Source organism: Octopus bimaculoides, chromosome 5, assembly GCF_046866305.1.
Source record: "Octopus bimaculoides isolate indiv1 chromosome 5, ASM4686630v1, whole genome shotgun sequence".
Lineage (NCBI taxonomy): Eukaryota > Metazoa > Mollusca > Cephalopoda > Octopoda > Octopodidae > Octopus > Octopus bimaculoides.
Genome location: NC_142932.1, coordinates 76,378,975 through 76,401,403, shown reverse-complemented (window position 1 = coordinate 76,401,403; position 22,429 = coordinate 76,378,975). Strand labels below are relative to the sequence as shown.

The 22,429-nt window shown below is 37.2% G+C and overlaps 1 protein-coding gene across 1 annotated transcript in view; it reads left to right on the top strand.

Moving 5' to 3' along the window:
• LOC106883855 (scavenger receptor cysteine-rich domain-containing protein DMBT1) overlaps positions 1-22,429 on the top strand; it is a 103,375-nt gene that overhangs the window by 24,374 nt on the left and 56,572 nt on the right. The window contains exons 6-10 of the mRNA XM_089352465.1: positions 9,208-9,368; positions 13,360-13,492; positions 15,142-15,311; positions 17,167-17,290; positions 19,016-19,182. Coding sequence (XP_089208591.1) covers positions 9,208-9,368; positions 13,360-13,492; positions 15,142-15,311; positions 17,167-17,290; positions 19,016-19,182 — 755 coding nt within the window. The remainder of the gene's footprint in view (positions 1-9,207; positions 9,369-13,359; positions 13,493-15,141; positions 15,312-17,166; positions 17,291-19,015; positions 19,183-22,429) is intronic.

Below are 22,429 nucleotides of genomic sequence, written 5' to 3'. Positions count from 1 at the left end.
CTCACTGAATGAAACATTAAAGAAAAGGAAACACTCACAGTTCAAATTTTCTGTGCACATTTATTTATATTTCTTAGGACATCCTACGTATTTTTGTCTACTGCTTTCATATCTTTTCGCATAAGAACTACTACAAGAAATCACGCCATAATGTGGTGATCCACCCTTTTTGAATAAAAAAATACAGTGACACAATTCGAAAAATGATCAAAGGCCCTTTCCGAAGACAAGGTATGTTTCCGGACTTTGTGACTTATATATTCACCATGGGAAAGCAGTCCGTCGCAAGAATACTCATTTTTGCCAGCTGAGTGAAATGGAGCAACGTGAAACGAAGAGTTTTCCTCAAGAACACTATGAATCACTCAGTACAACACTTCTAACCACTAAGCCATGCACTTCCACATATACATATGAAGTCAAAAGATGAAAGCTGGCGATGTTCTGCTTAGAGAACATACAGCCGTGTCCAAATCATTTGCGCTTCACTCGGAAATATTTATCGAGAACTAGGTCCACGTGGTCAAGAGTAGCTATAACAGAAAACCAGGTGAGCTGATAGGGAGATAGTGGTGCAAATAAACACGACTAGGCTTGAAATATATATATATATATATATATATATATATATATATATATATATATATATATATATATATATATATATATACATGCATGCCTAAATATATTCCAATAGTAAATATGTACAAGCATATATATATATATATATATATATATATATATATATATGGGAGAATATACAAATAATAAAAACAGACGAGGACAGGTGGTGTAAATAACAAAAGTATATATTAGTATGATGCTCAGAGAGAGAGAGAGAGAGAGAGTATGTGTATCTATATATATACATGTAATATATATGTATATATATATGTATACATATATATATATATATATATATATATATATATATATATATATATATATATGTATACATATATATATATATATATATATATATATATATATATATATATATATATGTATGTATATATATATATATATATATATATATATATATATATATATATATGTATGTATGTATGTATGTATATATATATGTATGTATGTATGTATGTATGTATGTATGTATGTATAAAATCAAAATAAGCAACAAGATATCCAGAGGTGATGCAGTACGACTGTTTGAAACGGGTCCATTTAATTGAACAATGTAATTATTACATCAATTTAAATGCAGAGCTATCCTCAGCTGCATAAATAAATGGATATGTATAATTATGTATATCTACATACAGATATATATACATATATATATATCTATATACACACATACATGCATACATATATATAGATATATATGTATTTATATATATATATATATATATATATATATATATATATATATATATATATATATATATATATATACTTCCGGTTTTGTTGAAGAAGGACGCGTGTGTTTCGTTCTTCTGAATCAACCCAATAGAGATTGCACAAATCAACGATAAAACCTACTAAACTGACGAAAACATAGACCTTGTTATACAAGAACAGTCTACTGTAATATACTAATTTAAAAAAACGTAATATATTTCTCTAAAAGTTAAATATATTACATTAAAGTCAGCGACACAAGCAAGTTATCGTCGAAAACTCACGTGGTTAGTTACAAGGGATTGCCGAAATCGACGGAAAATAAATGTGTTAAAGCTGACAAGGTAGTACATGTTACTTCATAACGGTCTACCGTAATATATTACACTAAAAGTTTAATATAGTAAGTTTAAAGTCAGTGAAACAAGCTAAAGGTATCGTCAATAACCGCGTGGTTACACGTCGTAATTATATTTGCAATCGAACGTAAGAAGCAAAAAAGAATTGTTTTGGAAGAAAACTTCGTACAAGAACAAGGATTTGAAATTTTACCTCTTACGAATAAGTATCCTTTTCATTTGTTTATTTTCTTTTAACTTAGGTAACATTTGAGTTACAGCATAATCTTGTTTACTTTACGAATAAGTATCCCTTTTTATTTGTTTATTTTCTTTTAACTTAGGCAACATTTGAGCTACAACATAATCTTGTTTACTTTCTGAGAATTCTCACTAATTTTCATTTAACTTTTATTACAATGACCACTTAGCTCTGATTCTCTTTAAAAATAGAAACCTTTACGACCCCCACTTCTTTTCACTATCGTTTCGTTTCTTCTCTTCGCTTTATCTCTACAACTCTTTGAATTACAAATCCTATTTAGAATTACGAATTTTCATTTTTCGTTCTCCTACACATCTTCGTTACCTCCTCCCACTCTTTTTCATAAGTACCGCTTCCTCTCTCTCTCTCTCTCTCTCTCTCTCTCCCTTTATCTCTTTACACCTATCTCTCTCCCTCTCTGTCTTCCATATCTTACTCTTTTTCTCATCTCCCTCCCCAGCTTTCATATCTTCCTCTTCTTTCCATATCTCATTCCTTTTTCTCATCTCTCTCCTTCGCTTTCATATCTTCCGCTTTTCTCAGTTCTCTTCCCTTTCCATTGCATCTCACAACGCCTTCCTCTCCTTCTGTCACTTCAACCTCTCCCTCATACACTTTTCATTTCCCCCTCTTCTCAGTACGTGTCTCCCTTCCTCTTACATCCTTCCTTGTTCCTTCCTCTTTCTCTTCCCATCCTCTCCCTCCCTCTGTCTCTCTTTCTCCTCTCATCCTCTGTCTCTCTCTTTCTACCCCCATCCTCTTTCTCTTTCTCCTCCCATCCTCTGTCTCTCTTTCTCCTCCCATCCTCTGTCTCTCTTTCTCCTCCCCTCCTCTCCTTCACTCTGTCTCTCTTTCTCTCCCCCTCCTCTACCTCCCTCAGTCTCTCTAACACCCCACACTCCCTCTCTTCCTCCTATCACCCTCTCTTTTTCTTCATATCTCACTCTCTCTTTCCTTCATATCTCCCTCTCTCTTTCCCTATTCCCCCCTCTGTGTTTCTTCTTTTCTACCGCCCGCTATCTTTCACTTCCTCTCTATCCTCTACTCCCCTTCTGGGCTTAAAAAACGAAGATGGCACCAAAGTGGGAAAAGAAAGAGTTAGATCTTCTGTTGCGAGCATGGACGATTGCTAGTGGCGATCCACCAAACAACATCATCACTGCTGCACTGAAGAATAATGGCTTTAACAGAACCACTGAACAGATAGAGCGGAAGAAGAATGAATTCCTCCGCTCGTATGCACTCATCAGACCACACATGGACACCCTAGATGTTATAATTGGAGAGGAGCAAAAAGAAAAGGAAAAACACCCGGAAGTCTCTCTGACCCAGTGGCTCCTCAAAAGAATGGATCACCCACTCCTATGAACAACCAGGCAGAAAAGGATAGTGGAGCCAAGGAAGCAGCAAACAGAAGCCCCTCTGTGCCAGTGGTCCTACAAAGGAAAGGAGCCCTCACCCCAATAGATAACCAGTGGAAAATAGTACCCACAAGAAAAGGAAGAACAAAAAGTAGAAAATCGCAAGGTGGATCCAATGCCATCCAAGACACTAAAGGAAAGAAGAAATTTAGAAGGCACCCAAAAACTTGCAAATTCTACCTGCAAGGCAAATGTTGGCATGGGGAAGACGGCAAAAACTGCCGGTTTGCCCACCCGACACCCCGCCAAAACTACAAAGGATTAAAGGATAAAAACTTCCCTGAGGAAAGACGACAGATGTCCCCAAGGAGAAAATTCAAGGACGTGCGCTCTTCAGAAATCTTACGCAACGCAGCAGCTGAGCAAGAGTCTTTTTTGTGCATGGCGCAAAAGATTATGCAGCAGCTGACGTGGCTACGCCAAGCACAGACGAGGAACCTTGCCCCCCACTGCGCAACACCACCACAGCCAACAGACATGGGATGGCCTCCCCTAACGCCTGCACAGGCATCACACCAATATTTTTACTAAATATTGGGGGCTTGTTGCATAATAATAATAAAAGCAAAATTTCTTTCCTGAGAGACCATGCTGCATGCAATCAAGCCCTATGCATAGCACTCGTGGAAACTCACCTCAGCCCTGATATAGAGGATGCAGAAGTACACGTACCAAAATATGTCATACTGCGAACAGACAGAAGGGAAAGGAGCCATGGTGGAGTTGCTGTATACATCCGTGACGACCTCACACCCCAGGTTTTACTGTCATACTCAAATTCGGTATGCGACACCCTAGTTGTATACATAAGACAACATAATATAGTCATATGCAATGCATATTGCCCACCGTATGCTCCAAACCACATAGGCAAATTTGAAGATTGCCTCGCTAGAATTAAAGAAATCCTCATGAAACTGGAACACCATGTGACCATATTTCTTATGGGTGATTTCAACTTCCCTAACGTCAAATGGCCCGAAGGTCTCATACTCTCAGGAATGACTTATCGCAAGCAAGCACAGGTGGAATGCCTGCTCAACCTCACCAATGCCCTATTCATGGAGCAAACTGTTCTCAGACCAACTAGAGCGAATAACATTCTAGATCTCTGCTTCACGAACAATACGGACATCATTCATGATGTGAAAGTGGCGCCGACATTAGTTTCGGATCACAACATAATAGAGCTGTCTATGTTTGGGCCAAAAGAAACCAGAGACATACAGCCTAAAGGAAGCACCCAAAATCTCTCCAATCTGAACTTCCACAAAGCGGACTGGAAATCGATTCAGAAAGAGATCCTCAGAGAGGATTGGCCAAAATGTCTCTCCACACCATACATTGACATGAAACTAGAATGTTTCATGTCTATTGTGCAAGCCATAAGCCAGAAATATGTCCCAGAGCACAAGGCCAAAACAAATAGGAACAAGATTCCAAGGGAGAGGAAGATCCTCATGAGACGACGGATAAAAGTTGCAAATCGACTCAACCAGCATCCCAAGAATGGCCAAAGGTCCCGCCTAAAAACGACACTGATGGAGATCGAAAAAAGGTTGCAACAATCGTATGTGAGGGAGAGAGCAGACAAAGAAGCCTGGGTTATAAAAAACATTAAGTCAAACCCAAAGGCCTTCTTTCATTACGCAAAAGAAACAGCCTCAGTACGCTGCAAGATTGGACCCCTCTTCGAAAAGGATGGCTCCCTCACAGACAGTCCAACTAGGATCAGTGAGGTACTGAATGAGCAATTCAAAAGTGTCTTCACCACTCCATTGGAGAACAGACAAGTGAACAAACCAGTGGACTTCTTTGCTACCTCCCCTATAACCAGTGAGGCAGTTACGATGGAATACATCAACATTAGCGAAGAAGATGTACTACTAGCTATACATGAAGTGGACACAAACTCAACTGCTGGCCCTGATGGTTTCCCAGCAATCCTCCTTAAATCGTGTAAGCATGCCCTGGCAAAACCCCTCCAGATCCTCTTCCAGAGCTTTCTCGCAAACGGAAGACTGCCAAGCAAGCTGAAGGAGGGAATAATATGCCCAATCCATAAAGGGGGAAGCAGAGCAGATGCCAAAATCTATAGGCCTATCTCTCTGACTTCACACATCAGCAAATTCATGGAAAGGATAATCAAAGGAAAACTGATCGCATTCCTTGAAGAAAATAAATTGCTGAGTGATACCCAACATGGCTTTCGACCAGGTAGGAGCTGCCTGACCCAGCTCTTACAACATTACGACTGGGTGTTGAGGCAGTTACTCAACAACTCAAAAGCTTTTGACAAAGTGGATCAGGTGTGATATGCCACAAACTGCGTGATCTTGGCATAGCTGGAAAACTTGGAGAGTGGTTACATGACTTTCTGAAAGATAGAAGTCAGGCAGTAGTGGCTAATGGAGCCACCTCTATGAAAACACAAATAATGAGCGGTGTTCCACAGGGCACTGTCTTGGGACCATTGCTTTTTATAGTCGCTCTCTCGGATATGCCTTCAAGTGCCCGGATAGCCACTCTTGCATGCTACGCAGACGATACAAAAGTCTCGCAGAAAATACAGAACTCCAGTGATGTTGCACACCTGCAGCAGGAATTGGATTCAATTTACAGATGGGCTGAGGACAATAATATGCGGTTTAATGCTGAAAAATTCCAAGCCCTGCGCTACCAGCGTCCAAAACTGAATATTAAACTTACAGAGTACACTGGTCCACAGGGAATTTCAATCCCAGAGCCTAAATCAGTGAAAGACCTGGGTATCGACATGAGTGATGATACCTCTTTCCAAGTGCACATTACCAGAATGGCAACAAAGTGCAGACGATTAGCTGGATGGATCCTGAGAACATTCAGAACCAGAGATAAGGAAACCATGATGATACTCTGGAGGACATTCGTCCTCAGCCGCCTGGACTACTGCTCACAGCTGTGGTCACCCACCAGTCTGAAATTAACAGCAGACCTTGAAGCAATCCAGAGGAGATTCACAAAGAAGATTGTCTCTTTGCAACTGCTCAGCTACTGGGAAAGGCTGAAACAGCTAAGACTCTACTCCCTGGAGAGAAGGCGGGAGAGGTATGCAGTAATATACATCTGGAAGATCCTGGAAGGAATTGTGCCAAATTTTGGCATTGAAAGCTACACCAATGCCAGAACGGGACGACACTGCATAGTGCCAAAGATCCCAGCAATGCCATCACGCTTCAGGACCAGTTACTGCAACAGCTTGGGATTCAGGGGCCCACAGCTTTTTAATATTCTTCCAAAGAGCCTGAGGAATCTGCACAAAGTAGATGTAGGAGTTTTTAAATCAAAGTTGGACCTCTTCCTATCGAGAGTCCCAGATGAACCTACCTCGCGGCAGGAGGTGCAAATGAGGGTTGCTAAATCAAACTCCATTCTTCACCAAGTGCCACATGTTGTAAGAGGCTCCCTGTAATAACAGTGTAGCAACACGGTGGTGCATCAGCATGGCCGCAGCTCTAAGCTGAAACTTCAAAAAAAAAAATATATATAGAGAGAGAGAGAGAGAGATCTCAACAATACTAAATCTCTGGGGATGCTTGTGTGTAACAGAAATATCTCAGAAATAGTATATGTATCTAATTGTTTGTACATTTATTTTCATACTTACCTTCAGCACTGTAGTACAATTTTTTGTGATATTTGGACCTCTATTTAAAAGATTAAATACATTTTTTGTTTGTAATTTCTTGAGGAAAAAACATGTCTTCAGTGACGTCAATACACATATATATAATACACACACAAATATAATGAAAGTCGTGTCATGTCATTCAACACAAACACACGTCCGCTATCTGTGACATATACACACACATAGTCGGCGCTCTCTCTAAGAAAAAAAACGTCGACTTTTTGACGTACATAATATTTTAATCATTTAGAAATGTTTTTAACTGAATGTGATTTCATCATCTAGAATTAGTTAATATCCGTAAAAATTTTTTATTTACTTTTGTTTTAAAGTGAAAGGTGTATATACGTGTATATGAAATGGACGTGTGTGTGTTAGAGAGAGAGAGAGAGAGAGAGAGAGAGAGAGAGAAAGAGAGAAAGGGAGTGAGAGGAAGAGAGAGAGAAAAAGAAAGAGAGAGATAGAGAGAGAGAAAAAGGAGAGAGAGAAAAAACGAGATAGAAAAAAACAGAGAGAGATAAAAAGAGAGTGAGTGAAGGGGTGTGTTGTCATGTATACGTACATACATCAATACATATACGTACATCTTTTTTGTATGTACGTGTGCAGGTGTGTGTGAGAGAGAGACAGAGAGAGTCAGTGGGTGAATGTGCGAGTTCTCATTTATGTGTAAGTAGCACTCTCTCTCTCTCTCTCTCTCTCTCTCTCTCTCTCTCTCTCACACACACACACACACACACACACACACACACACACACACACACACACACACGTCCATTTTATATACACGTTCGGACATCTTTCACTTTAAAATAAAAGTAATGTGATTTTCAGGATAGAAAAATTCGTTACTGGAATTCATACTCCAGAATTCGCAGTATCTCATAAAGTACGACCTAACCACAATTATAACTTGATAGATAAAGGTATTTGTACATTTTCAAAAACCCGTAATAAATCTACTTTTATATGGCATGTTGTGTAATTTAAGAATCAAAAAACGTTTTAGGATAACCATATTTTTTTATTCTTCGATTTTTTATTCTTACACAACGTTTCCACCGACACTATACTATATGCACTATTACTTTTGAAGCCAAAATCACCACCTACTCCTAGCTCGTACATTACATAATATATTTTACAATTAATAACAAAATTTCCCGACGTTTTATCTGCAGATACTACAACGTTCTTCTCATGTAACTCAGGTTTACTTAAATCTGGTTTACTTCCTGTGAAGCCGTTCATCCTTATAACACGTTTCAACGACAAACTTGTTATTCTATCATATTTGAGACTTGACTATAAAATCGCCAATTGATTTTAAAATAACTACTTTTAATCTATACCTACTAATCCTAAATGTTTCCCTATACGTTGTACACATTTTAATCCTTCTCAGATCCTCATTCTTAATATCTAAATTTAAAGCAGCGAACAGTCACAATCGTTAGTACAGCGGCCAAAATGTTTAAGGTCATTTCGTCTGTCTTTACGTTCTGAGTTCAAATGCCTCCGACATCGATATTGCCTTTCATCCTTTCGGGGTCAATAAAATAATTACCAGTTGAGCACTGAGGCTTCCCGAAATTGCTAGCTATGTTCCAAAGCTTGAAACCAATAATATCTAACTAGCATGTATAAAAATGTCTCACTTCATTATAACAGAATTCGAAATTATCACAACCACACATACCTAGATATCTGCTCCAAAAACGTATTAGGTTAACATCCGAAAAAAACGTACTATAGTTGAATAATTTATCATCTATGTTCTGACCAAAATTATAGCTAATATGTATATTTACATGCTTAACATCGACTGGTAAAAGGCTAGCGTCCTCTTATTATGATATATATTGTTGATGCCATAAAGAATTATAAACCTCGGGAGAACGGTTTTGGCGGTTGAACTCGAAGTGAAAAAGCTATCAATAATAGTTGGAGAAAAAGGTCTATGCTAATCTATTTACGTCCGAGTAACTTAATAGTTCGTCAAAAATGGTTGACATAGTAAGCACCAAACTGTAAAAACATAATTGTACCGAAATATGCGATACTCCAGAATCACCCCTGTCCAGTAACTGAAACCAATAAAAGAATAAATAAATTATAGATATATAAAATTTTATATTTTTTCATTTATCTTAGATCGGGAAAAACATATAGAAATCCACGAGTTGGCACCACCTACTTTTTCCATGGCGACATACAATGCACAGGAAGCGAGAATAATATTACGCTGTGTCTTGGCAAATGGCAAAATATTACAAGGAATCAGGCATCAGTTGCAGGTGTTGATTGCGAAGAAGGTAATAATACTTTTTACCATAATAATATTTTCATATGCTTTAATTCCATAGTCTATGAAATATATCTCTTCATGTTTACTAATTCCCAATAAATACTTATAAGAATATTAAAAGTAGGACGCAAATAGTGTAAACAAGGGCGCATATATGTTCTTGTGTGTGTGTGTATGTATGCATCCCTGTTTGTTTTTTTTCGTTGTTCGGAAAATGTTCGTTTTTCTATGTTTTCGTTTCTCATTGTGTTTAACTTTTTATGACACCCTGTACTCATATATGCATGTATCTATACATATAGATGTAGGTATGTACATGTATATATGGATATATGCATATATTTATATATTATTTATATTATTATATGATCGAACGCCACGCATCCTTTTCCAAGTAAGTTTTATCTTTATATATACATGTTCAAATGTTCGAAACTGCAGTCCATAGATAATTCTTTATGTATATTTCTCATTTTGTCCTGTTCTGGTGTTTTTGCGAAATTTATCTAGAGAACATTATTTTTATTTGTGGTTGGGTCGTTGATGACCTCTATCTAGCATATTGGATGTCCACCTAGTGGTCATCCCTTATACACGTGTAGCACAATTTATATATATATATATATATATATATATATATATATATATATATATATATATATATATATATCCAAGGTTTCAAATTTGTATATTTCAAAAAAGATAGAGACTTCCAACGCGACTGATTTTTATTCTATTTATTTAATTATTTACCATCCGATGTCAACATTTCTGTGCTCAAACCTATCCAGCGACTGACCCATTGGATGTCTGACGTTTGGCACTTCCTCGGGAATGGGTTCCATCAGAACAAATTACGAAAAAACACAAATAACGATCATGTTGGTAGAACATTAACGAGCCTTTCTTTTATTTGAGCTCCCGCTTCCCTATGCTGTGTGCTAGCTCTCCAATGTAAGCAGCTCTCTTGTTTCTGTACCGTCTCTCAGTACACCGTAAGCTATACTCTATATTCCTAACCTTGCAGTTAACCTTTGGCTTCATCCTGTATGTTATGCAATTGTTCTCCGTACATGGGGACCTACCTAAGGAATAAGTTTTACAGATTAGGGATTTTAGGGTGGCGTCCAGGTCTTTCGACTACTTTAATCCCTAGACTAGCCTTATCTAATGCTTTTCTAAAATGGTATGCGAGTTCGCCTCCAAGGATAGCATCAACGAACATGACACTGATATTTTTTAGTTGTCATACCATGAATTGGCCTTATCTACCTTTTTTCTTGTCCTTCCTGTGCTGTTCCAGGATTTGCTCCTGTATAACAGAAAGATCCCCTTTGCATCACTCTCTATGATGGTTCTGTACTTAGTCCTGGATCCTTTGTACACTCTAATCCTGTCCCTTTGGTTGTAGCGAGAGAACTGCATGCGGTAGATAAAGTGCTGTATATGTCATTCCAGTTCTATAGAATCCCTCATACGGGACACATTCCTCATCGCTCTCACTAAGTCTGCTATTAGAATATTTAACTTGGCGTTGTCCGCAATAGCTGCGTTCTTGTGGACCAAGTATTTAGAGGCCATAGATTTGTCATAATGGGAGTGAAGGATCTGGCCCTTACTGTTCTTGGTTTCCAGCCAGGGTTCCGCGTCTAAAACCGGTAGCCTATAGTTTGGGTGCTTGTTAAGGTAATCTATTGTTACTTTAATACACTGATGGACGGACTTAATTTAATACTCTGGAGGATGGAGTTAGGAAATTGCTAATAGATTTGAACTAATACGAGTTAAAACCTTGAATGATCCATGACAAAAGAAAAAAGATGAGTTTAGTCAAACAACTCTGTGGATGCTGCAGATATGTCGATGATACATGCATATATATATAAACAGCAGTTTGCGATGTTTCACCATAAAGGAGAATGATAATTGGCCCTAAATGTGACAAGGATGTTAGGAAACACCGACACTGCTAGAAATAAGAGCTAAATTGCTCTAATGCTGTAGTTAATGCAAATGAAGGAAAACATATATACTAACAGGAACCTTAATTGTCCGAAAAATGCCGATCGAAAATTCTTAATACTGACGTCAGTTTCGCCAATTTCCGTTGCCTCATCAGTTAAGCTAAATATTATTATATATATGTGTGTATATATATACATATTATATATGTATGTATATATATAAACATATATACATACATAGATGCACACACACACACTCATATATATATTATATATACGTGTATATATATATATATATATATGCATAGTTAGAAAATATGGTTATAATTATAAATATACCATAAACAAGTATAAAAAATGGAGGAGAAAAAGTTGTTGAATCAAAATTAGATTTAATACCAAATTGGATTCAATACATACGCACGTTTCAAAATACAATACAAATATGTAAGAAAAAAATTATAATCATAGTAATTATAATTAAATTTATGCATTGTCATTCTCATCAGTGTGAGGAAGCTATTGAATGGTTTCAATGCTTAAGTGACAAGAAGAAATCAAAATTCATCCAGTTTGGCATTGATAGTTATTATCAGTCGATTAGTCCTATTCTACTTAACAAGGCTCTTATTTTTGCAAAGAATAGGACTAACTTATCAATGAAGGAAATAAGAATTATACTTGAGGTGAGGAAGATCATAATTCATCACTAAGGAAACTTTTGGACTAGAAAGGACATACCAGATTGCTTTAATATACCAATGGGCGCGCAAGATTCAGCCGAAGTCACAGACATAGTCGGGATTTATTTCCTACACCTACTCCATGAAGAACTCCCAGAATTTGAAGATGGTCTCTATAGGGATGATGCTCTATTTGTACATACAGGTACTATTCATTTTTGCCAGCTGAGTGGACTGGAGCAACATGAAATAGTGTCTTACTCAAGGATTGTCACTTACTCAAGGATACAACGCATCACCGGGAATTAAACTCACGGCCTGACGATCGTGAGCCGAATACCCTAATCACTAAGCCACGCGCCTTCACATTGAATACTATAACTAATATATGTATATATATATATATATATATATATATATATATATGTATGTATGTATGTATATATATATATATATATATATATATATATATATATATATATATATATATATATATATATATATATATATATATATATATACAAATTTGGGGAACAGAGTTGATACTCAACGATATATATATATATATATATATATATATATATATATATATATATATATATATAAGACACGTTAGCGTGTGATTTGATTGGAATTTGTTCACTTTTCATGTTAGTCGACCGGCTACTCATGGGCCTCCCACTTTGGTCCATAGTAAACTCCTTTGTCAGACTCCAAATCCATTCTGAGGAAACAGATCTATGATGGACACGTCCCACTCATGACCAGCCTGCATTAGCATTGTCTTATATTATTTAAGACGGTGGAGGTAATTTAGTTGCTATTTCATGTAAGTCCATCTACCATGAACAATTTCTATTGTTCAGCTCCGAAATCAATTAATACACTCGCGCGCGCACGTTGACGTTTTCTTAGATATTAGACAGAGATACACCGAAAAACATCTTTTTCACACACACGCACACATTCACACAGATACATATATGCATACACACACACATACACATACACTCACACACACACACACACACACACACACACTCTCTCTCTCTCTCTCTCTCTCTTTCACACACACACACACACACACACACACACAAACATATAGGCACTCTCTACTTTTTTCTTTCAGAGAGGTGATTGATATCATAATCATTTTAAGCTATCAATTATTGACAGAGAGTATGACAAACGATGAAAGCAAGAGTTTACGCTCCATATATAGTTGGTTTACATTAGCATAATTGCACTAAGGATAGTTTTCAATAGGATTTAAGTCATTAGTTTCGAAGATTATTCATGATGTTTGTTATAATTATGAACAAGAATGAAATAATGTCATAAACATTTGCAGCACGTGTTCGAGTTATTGAAAAGAATATTTTTGGACGAGCAGAGGTGTTTTATCGTAACATTTGGGGTACCATCTGTGACGACAATTGGAATACAGCTGCGTCAAGGGTTTTCTGCAGAAGCATGGGATACAGGTAATATTTTTCTTGACCTTTGTAAAATTGAGGTGGATGGTGATATTTAATTACAAGATATGACTTCAAGCTTTACTGTTTGTGTCAATCTACACTTCACAGAAAATTAATGTGACTATTTGAATAGTTACTAAATAAAATTAGGCGGTTCATTAGCAGAATCGTTTGAACGTCGGCAAAAATACTTTCTGGAGTTTGTTGTGGTTCTTTACGCTCTGATTTTTTAAAATTTTGCTGAGGTTAACTTTGCCTTTCATCCTTTCCGTATCGATAAAATAAATTACCAGACAAGTAAAAGGCCCGATGTAATTGACTAATCGCCTCGATGTAATAAAGTACCAATAAAGTATGGGGGTGGGTAGTATGTAACCCATTCCCCTCAAATTACTGGTTTGGTGCCTAAATTAGAATTAAATATATTAGATTTTTCCGTTTACATATTTGTTTTGCAAGATTTTTTATGTGAAATCGTGTGTTGAAACAGATGTTGTTGTACTTGGGGATGGTCATATTGCCAGTTTAGCCAATAAAAACACACGCACTGTATATTTGGTGTTAATTTTTTTTTTTTTTTTTTCAGCTTTATATTACATTAACCTTATTAGATTTTATTATCAAACAATTAAAAAAGATGGCAAGCTGGCAGAACCGTTTGCACGCTGGACGAAATCCATAACAGTATTCCGCCCGTCGCTACGTTCTAAGTTCAAATTGCACCGAGGTCAACTTTGCCATTCATTCGTCCGGGTTCGATAAACTAAGTACCAGTTGAACATTGGGGTCAATGTAATCGACTCATCCCAAGCAGCTCTTGTGGAATTATTTGAAATATTTATTATTAATCAATTAAATACCTTACCTTCTTCGAAATATTATGTGAAAGTACTGTCGGTTAAATTAACTCCAGGCCATCATCAAATCGGACCCAGATTGATGAAATACACATATAAAATATATTTTGATAGTCACCCGCTGAATATGGTAATCAGAAACTATACTGATTTCAAATTTTTGACACAAGGCCAGCAATTTTAGGGAAGAGGTAAATCGATTACATTGATCCCTTGATTCAACTGGCACTTTTTTTTACCAATCGCGAAAGGATGAAAAGCAAAGTCGACTCAGACGACATTGGGACTCAGAACGTAAAGACGGACGAAACGCCGCCCTGCATTTGGCCCAAAGTGCTACTGATTGCCAGCTTACCGCCATAGTCAGAAATCAAATATTGCTTTCAAATTGTGGAACAAAGCCAGCAAGCTCGGAGGCAGAGTAAGTCGATTGCATCGACCGCAGTGGTCAAGTGGTACTTATTTTATCGATCCCGAATGATGAAAAGCAAATATTTCAGAACTTAAAGACAAACGAAATGCTGTTCTGCATTTTTCCTAATGACTCAGCCAGCTTGCCGCTTTAATCAGAAATTAAATATTACTACTCAAAATTTTCTTTTTCAAAGACATGCATGCGGTTTCTATAACCTATTTTTGTATACATAAGGTTAGTAAGTGCTCAACGAATAATTAGGCCCAGAAGTCTATTGTCCAAGAAAAAGCATTATGACTCTGCTCAATCGTTGAACCTGCTGGAAATATCACCCTTCTGTAAGTTCTTTGTTTGGTAAAATACAAGCTTCTTGTATCTTTTAGTGACGGGAATTTCGTGGCAAACTCATTAACTGACGATGGAATCGGAAACATTTGGTTGGATGACGTTAATTGCAACGGTAATGAGAGACGGATAGTTGACTGTCCTCATGCAACAATTGGTGTTCACAACTGTAGACATATCGAAGATACTGGAGTGAATTGTACAATAGGTATAGTGTAAAACTTATTGATGTTTGTCAAATACTAATGAAAGAAATTCCGATATTTTTTTCAATTTAAATATTTATGACACTTATAAATAAAACAATTATTATTGTGCTAATTTCTTTAGATTACTATTTACAATATACTGGGTTAACCGAAGCTTCATTGTTCTGCAAAAGAACGTTGAATATCTCCCCTAGTTTGGTTAATCTAGACCAGTGGTTCCCTGGTGGGGGAAATGCGGGGGAGACGAGTTGAAGAAAAGTGAGGCGATCACGGGACGGTCCAAAGTGGGTGATGGATGTAAAAACAACAAAACAATGTGTTTATTAGATTAAGCTTTCTTTGTGAAATACAGTTGTTTGGAATTTACTTCAGAAAGTGGTCTATATTTGTGGTGGTGGTAGTGGTGGGGACGCTAGGAATGCGGCTTGTGTGCCAACGGGACACCAGCCGCCAAAAGTTTCGAAACCACTGATGAAGACGATGTTTCTATATACTCTTGCTTTAATGTCTTGAATTATAGGTCGCAGAGTTTTGTTGCTATTGTTGATTAGCCCAAGCTCAGGTTACATCGAGGAGACCTGCTGGTAGCTAAGGATTTAATGCATATGTGGCTAATTTCAGTTTCAAATAGGTGCTTAAAGAATTCATTTTAAAGACTCAAACATTTCGAATGTGAAAAAAAAAAGAAATGAAATCCTGTGATTTCTAAAGTTTTCATAACAATGTTATCAATTTACATGTTGTATTACTGATGGGGAGATGTTTATGTACTACAGAATGGGATTTAAAATACGTACTGCTCATTTATTTTTGCTAAGCTCAATTACCGAAACATTATGTAGCCCGGATACCAGTAACAATCGAATTTCTCAATGACACAAAGATATTTCAATTACATTTCTTCTCGTACAACGTTGACATTTTCCCTGGAATCAAACAAAAGCAAATCCTCCTAGTTATTAGTGGTGACCACTGTAAAATCTGAGGTTAGTTTCAAGCTATTCAAGCGATGATATTTTAAGACATCAAATTTCACTTTATCCCTCATTGCCCCAAGAAATGACAACAGCGTTAAAATAACGAATGCCTCGTTTTCCTTAGTTAAATACCATTCAAGATTTACAGACGAACGATAGATTACAGCACTATGCTCTAAACAGGTCAGATTTAGACGAGTTTCGATCTCAACCTGGTGCCATTAATACATCTGAAAGGAATTGACCATCACTTCTTTAAGGCATAAATGTAAAATAAATCTTTGTTGAACTAACAGTATCGTTACTGGAATTGTTTATAATCTGTCACCATACAATAAAGAGTTGAATTTTCCCGGTAGAATGGCTTCATGAAATGCTGTAGCTTAAAATCTGGAATTTGCCATGGATACTCGAATTTAATATCATCCAATTCACCGTCGATCTTTGTGAATTGAGAAAGGGTTAACTTGGTAAAAAAATAATTGTTAATCTAACATTAATTTGTTTTAGAAGCGATGAATTTAGTCATGGACCTTTGCAATCTAAGTTGAAGAGCTGAGATCGGCTTGGCCTTTCACTCTTACAGCATCAATGATATAAATTTCATGTAATCATGTACCGTGGAGTTCCTATTGATTGCATCCTCGCTCTCACACCCTTGACTCCATTATTTCTGGATGGAGGTTTTCCTAATGTGAAGCTATTATATTTTTAAATGATAAAAGTTATTTTTAAAAACTTTATAATTGATTTTACAATTCACATTTACAGAATGTGTATTGCTGAAACATTTTCATATGAAAGTTGAAAAATACTTGCGCTCTTGCCTTTTGATTTATTAAAATGTCGCAATGAAAATTCTTTATTTGTAATTCAGTGCCAAAGCGTTTCCTTTCTAATGGCCATGCCGAAGTATTCTATAACGGAGAGTGGGGAGGTATATGCGACAATAACTGGAACATATACAACACAATGATTTTCTGTCTGGAACTCGGATACACGTAAGCGCTTTTACATTCTACTATATTACAAATATAACACTTGACTTATATTAGAGGTAAAATATAACCCAGGCAAAAAAATTGAGGGAAATGTTTTATATGTATATATGTAGGCATATGTATGGTTGTAGAATAAATACACACACATTGTTTAACACTACCATGTGGGCCTTGGTTGTCTTTAACAGAGTTCATTATGTGGCTAGTTTTCAGTTCAGACCCCGGGCCTCATCCAACCACGTTTCTCCAGCAGGTATTGATCTGCATATTATCAAACTGAACATCGACCACATCAATATCTCCACTCTTACAAAAATCCTAAGTATTCTCCTTACAAAAATCCTAAGTATTTTCCTTCTTTACTAACTAATAGAAAAATAAACAGAAGGAAAGCTAAAGTTGGTTCTTAGGGTAAATAGAGGCATCTCAGTTTATTCTTTCCATATTCTTCTTCCGCGAGTTAGTAAGTTTATTTCTATATGTATTTCCTATTCTACATTTGTTGAGTTGGTGCATAATTATTGCGGCTTTTTTTTTCCAACAAATTTTATTCAACAGAAACAATAACAATATTTAACAAAAACATCTTTAAATGATGCTCTGACCGTTTGCCAAGCAAATAGGAAGCAGTAATTGAAGTAGATAGTGAATTTACTCCGGAATAATCATTTAAAGATGTTTTTGTTATATGTTTTTATTGTTTTTGTTGAATAAAATTTGTTGAAAAAAAAGCCGCAATAATTATGCACTAACCCATCTTTGAATCTAGTAAAAACTAATTATCTCATTACATTATAGAAAACTATTTATTGATTTAATTCAATGAAGATTTATTTTAAGACAATAACTTATATATCTATTCTTAATATATTCTGTCAGATTCGAACGTTAATGTCTTAATCACTTGTATGTGGAGGCGCAATGGCCCAGTGGTTAGGGCAGCGGACTCGCAGTCATAGGATCACTGTTTCGATTCCCAGACCGGGCGTTGTGAGTGTTTATTGAGCGAAAACACCTAAAGCTCCACGAGGCTCCGGCAGGGGATGGTAGCGAACCCTGCTGTACTGTTTCACCACAACTTTCTCTCACTCTTCCTGTTTCTGTTGTGCTTGTAATTCAAAGGGTCAGCCTTGTCAAATTGTGTCACGCTGAATATCCCCGAGAACTACGTTAAGAGTACACACGTGTCTGTGGAGTGCTCAGCCACTTGCACGTTAATTTCACGAGCAGGCTGTTCCGTTGATCGGATCAACTGGAACGCTTGACGTCGTAAGCGACGGAGTGCCAACAACAACAACATTTATCATCGATATGCTTTATTACTCATAACTGAGCTTAATGAGCTTAATTCTTTGTCATTATAGTGGTGCCTCGTATGGCAGTGAGCTGGGAGAATCATTAGCTGGGAGAGTCATCAACTATGCCCCTTTCCACAAATTCCGGGCCTTGTGCCTATAGTAGAAAGGATTATAGGGATAACTGCCACCACTATGGTAGTTATCATAGTGGTAACTACCATATATAATCATATATCAATGCATGTAACATGATCTTAATCGTGTTACATGCATTTCCAGTTAGTAAAACTCTTACACTCTGTTAGGTCGTATATGACTGTCATATATCATTACATTTCTGTTAATTTCACTATGTCTTTGGATATCTCTTAGTTTTAAAGTTACCATTATCGCGGTGGTGCAAATATAACTTTTGTACTTTTTTCAGATCAGGAATAACACTAGAAAGATCGACGACAAAGTATTCAACAAAAACTTGGCTTCAGAATGTTCAATGCTTAGGACGAGAAACTTATATCGACCAATGTTCCCATTCCAACTGGATTGACCAAACTTGCCCTACAAACTCCTATGTCAGACTCAGTTGCTCATCAAGTAATTAACCCTATCACAAATTAATGCGTTTAGGACAGCAATATTTCCTAACATAGAACTTTTTCAGAATCAAGTTGTGCTTGAGTTTAGGATTTATCATTCTGAAAACCTTAGTGTTCGTGTTAAGGAGGCGCAATGGCCCAGTGGTTACATACAACAATAGCTTGCATACAATAATTTATCCATGAAAATAGTGTTCTGTACTAACTTCTGCGCAGGTAGATATTTTCCTTATCTATGAACTTAGAACTTAGACCACACTCATTCGGCTTCCCTTGGCTGACGTGGCATATTCCATGTTGTCCTTTTCCATTAATTCCTTTCGGTGTCGTCTCACTTCAATTTTGACTACATTTATTTCTAGCAGACACTGCCGCTTATTGCATATGTGTGTGTGTGTGTATGTGCATATATAGGCAAACGCATGAACAAAAAACAACAAAAGTCAACAAGACGTACAGTGTGAATATATTAAATTAACACACAGTGGAAGTTTTAGATGGAGAAATAGTAAACATGACCTTTCTAATATGGCTCTTCGTCAAATAGATGACAAAGTCCAGAAAAGAGGAAAAGGAGGACGAAGCAGATAGTCAGGAAATGTGTGTGTGTGTGTGTGTGTGTGTGTGTGTGTGGCTGTGTGTGTGTGTGTGTGTGTGTGTGTGTGTGTGTGTGTATGTGGCTCTGTGTGTGTGTGTGTGTGTGTGTGTGTTCGTTTATTCTTTTATATGTTTCACCCCTGTTTCTGAATTTGTGTTTCAAGGGCCACAAGACACACGCCCAAGAGGGAGGTGCAGCCATCGGTGTCAGTAACGCTGGTGGTGTGGCAAACATATTTACGGTATGGTAGGATAGGAAACCCAAAGATAAATTAGCAAAGACCTCCATAACCCTAACCGCGTACTCCCGGTATGTGGATGATATCAACATAGTAGCCAAAGCACCGCTACAAGACAATGTTGATGATCTAGGTGTTAACACTGTAGAGAGCATCCACATATAGCTAACTCCATCCATCAGAGTATTAAACTAACAATAGACTACCCTAACAAGCACCCGAGTTATAGGCTACCGGTTTTAGATACGGAAATCTGGCTGGAAAACAAGAATAGTAAGGTTCAGATCTTTCACTCCTATTATGCTAAACCTATGGCCTCTAAATACCTGGTCCACAAGAACGCAGCTATTGCGGACAACGCTAAGTTCAATATTCTTATAGCAGACTTGGCACGAGTGATGAGGAATGTGTCTCGCATGCGTGACCCTATAGAATTGGAAAGACACATACAAAGACACATACTTCTTCCATAGCATGCAGTTCTTTGGTTACAACCAAAGGGGCAGGATTAGAGTGTACAAAGCCATCATAGAAAGTGATGCAAAAGAGATCTGGCTGCTATACAAGGTAAATCATGGAAGAACATAGAAAAGACCAGAAAAAAGATAGATAAGGCCAATTCATGGTATGACAACAAAAAATATGAGTGTCATGTTCGTTGATGCTATCTCCGAAGGTTGTCAGAAAAGTATTAGATAAGGTTAGTTTACGGATTAAAGTAGTAGAAAGGCTTGGACCCCAGCCCCATAAAATCCCTGATGTGTAAAACTTATTCCTTCGGTAGGTCCCCTTGTACGGATAACAATGATATAGTATGTACGATGAACCCACAGGTTAACTGTAAGGTTAGGAATATAGTGTATAGCTTACAGTGTAGTGAGGGACGTTGCAGAAACATGACAACTAGTTACATTGAAGAGGCAGGACGCAGCATAGGGGAGCGTATAGGTGAACACTGGCGGGAGCTCAAAGAAGAGAACGGCCTATCATTGCTCTACCATGCTCAAGCTGAACATAGAGGCTCGGTTAATAGTATAGAGGTTAAGGTATTATCAACGAATAGAACTGACGCGACACTTAGACAGATCACAGCGGCTACACACATAACAATAGACAGACCAACCCTCAACAGAAAACACGAATGAAACAATAACACCCACCACCACACCACACAACATGACGATTACAGACAGAAGGGAGGCGAAAACAGATACAAACAGTCTAATATACACACAATAGATAAATATGCACATATCTATGGTAAGTATAAGAAATAGAGATGAAAAAAACGTATAAAAGGAACGGATATAAACAACATAGTAAGCGAACCCATACATACACACAAATACACATACAGTAACTTCACAAACGGCCGCAACAGCATCAACAAGGTGACCAACAACGACAACAACAGCGGCAACAACAGCAACAACTACCACGATGGCAGTAGCGTGGACGAACACACTAACACAGAGAAATACAGGAACGGTACCAAAAGTCGGGGTCAAGGGCAGCAGCAGCGGAAACTGGGAAGGGAATGGGGATGAGGAGAGGGTCATAATGCTGCTAAGAACAACGACACACACACATACTAACACACACACACACACACACACATACACACACACACACACACACACACACACACACACACACACACACAAATACAGATGCAAACGCATGCACATGTAAGGATACAGATCATAGAAGAACAGAATAGACTGACCGAAGCAGGAGCACACAAGAGGACGGAAAGTGTCACTGAAGAGATCACAGATGTGTGACGAAATATTTCCGGACAATAGACATGAGTTAGAATAAAAACAATAATAAATGAGTGAAGAACGAAAATGTGTGTGTGTTTATTTGGCAAAGAAAGTGACCGTCCCGAAATACGACAATATATATGTATGTGTGTTTGCGTGTGCGTGTATGTATGTATAGGTGTATATATATATACACACACACACACTTAATGCCTACGAAACCTACCTCCACGTCATCGGATAAAATTACCAACGAGGACATCCTTAAGAAATTAAAAGAAATTGACACAAATTTAGTCACTTTAACCAACAAAATCGATGGACTATACCACCAAACCCGGGAAGGCTTAGAAAATTTTGAAAAAAAGCAATCTACAGAGAAGGTCAGTGAAAATCTAAGTGAACTATGCACTACATTAAACAATTTGTTTACTAACTTTTCCATCAAAGATACACAGCAAAAATCACCCACCCTAAATGAAAACACACCAATTTCAGCACACCTTGTTAAAAACCGCATTCGTCACACTTGGTCCAAAAACCTCAACACCAGAAAACTCTCATTCTGGAACATGCTAAAAATAACAATAAGGCACAAATATATGAACAATAGATCAACTCCACACCGTTAATCTTACCACGA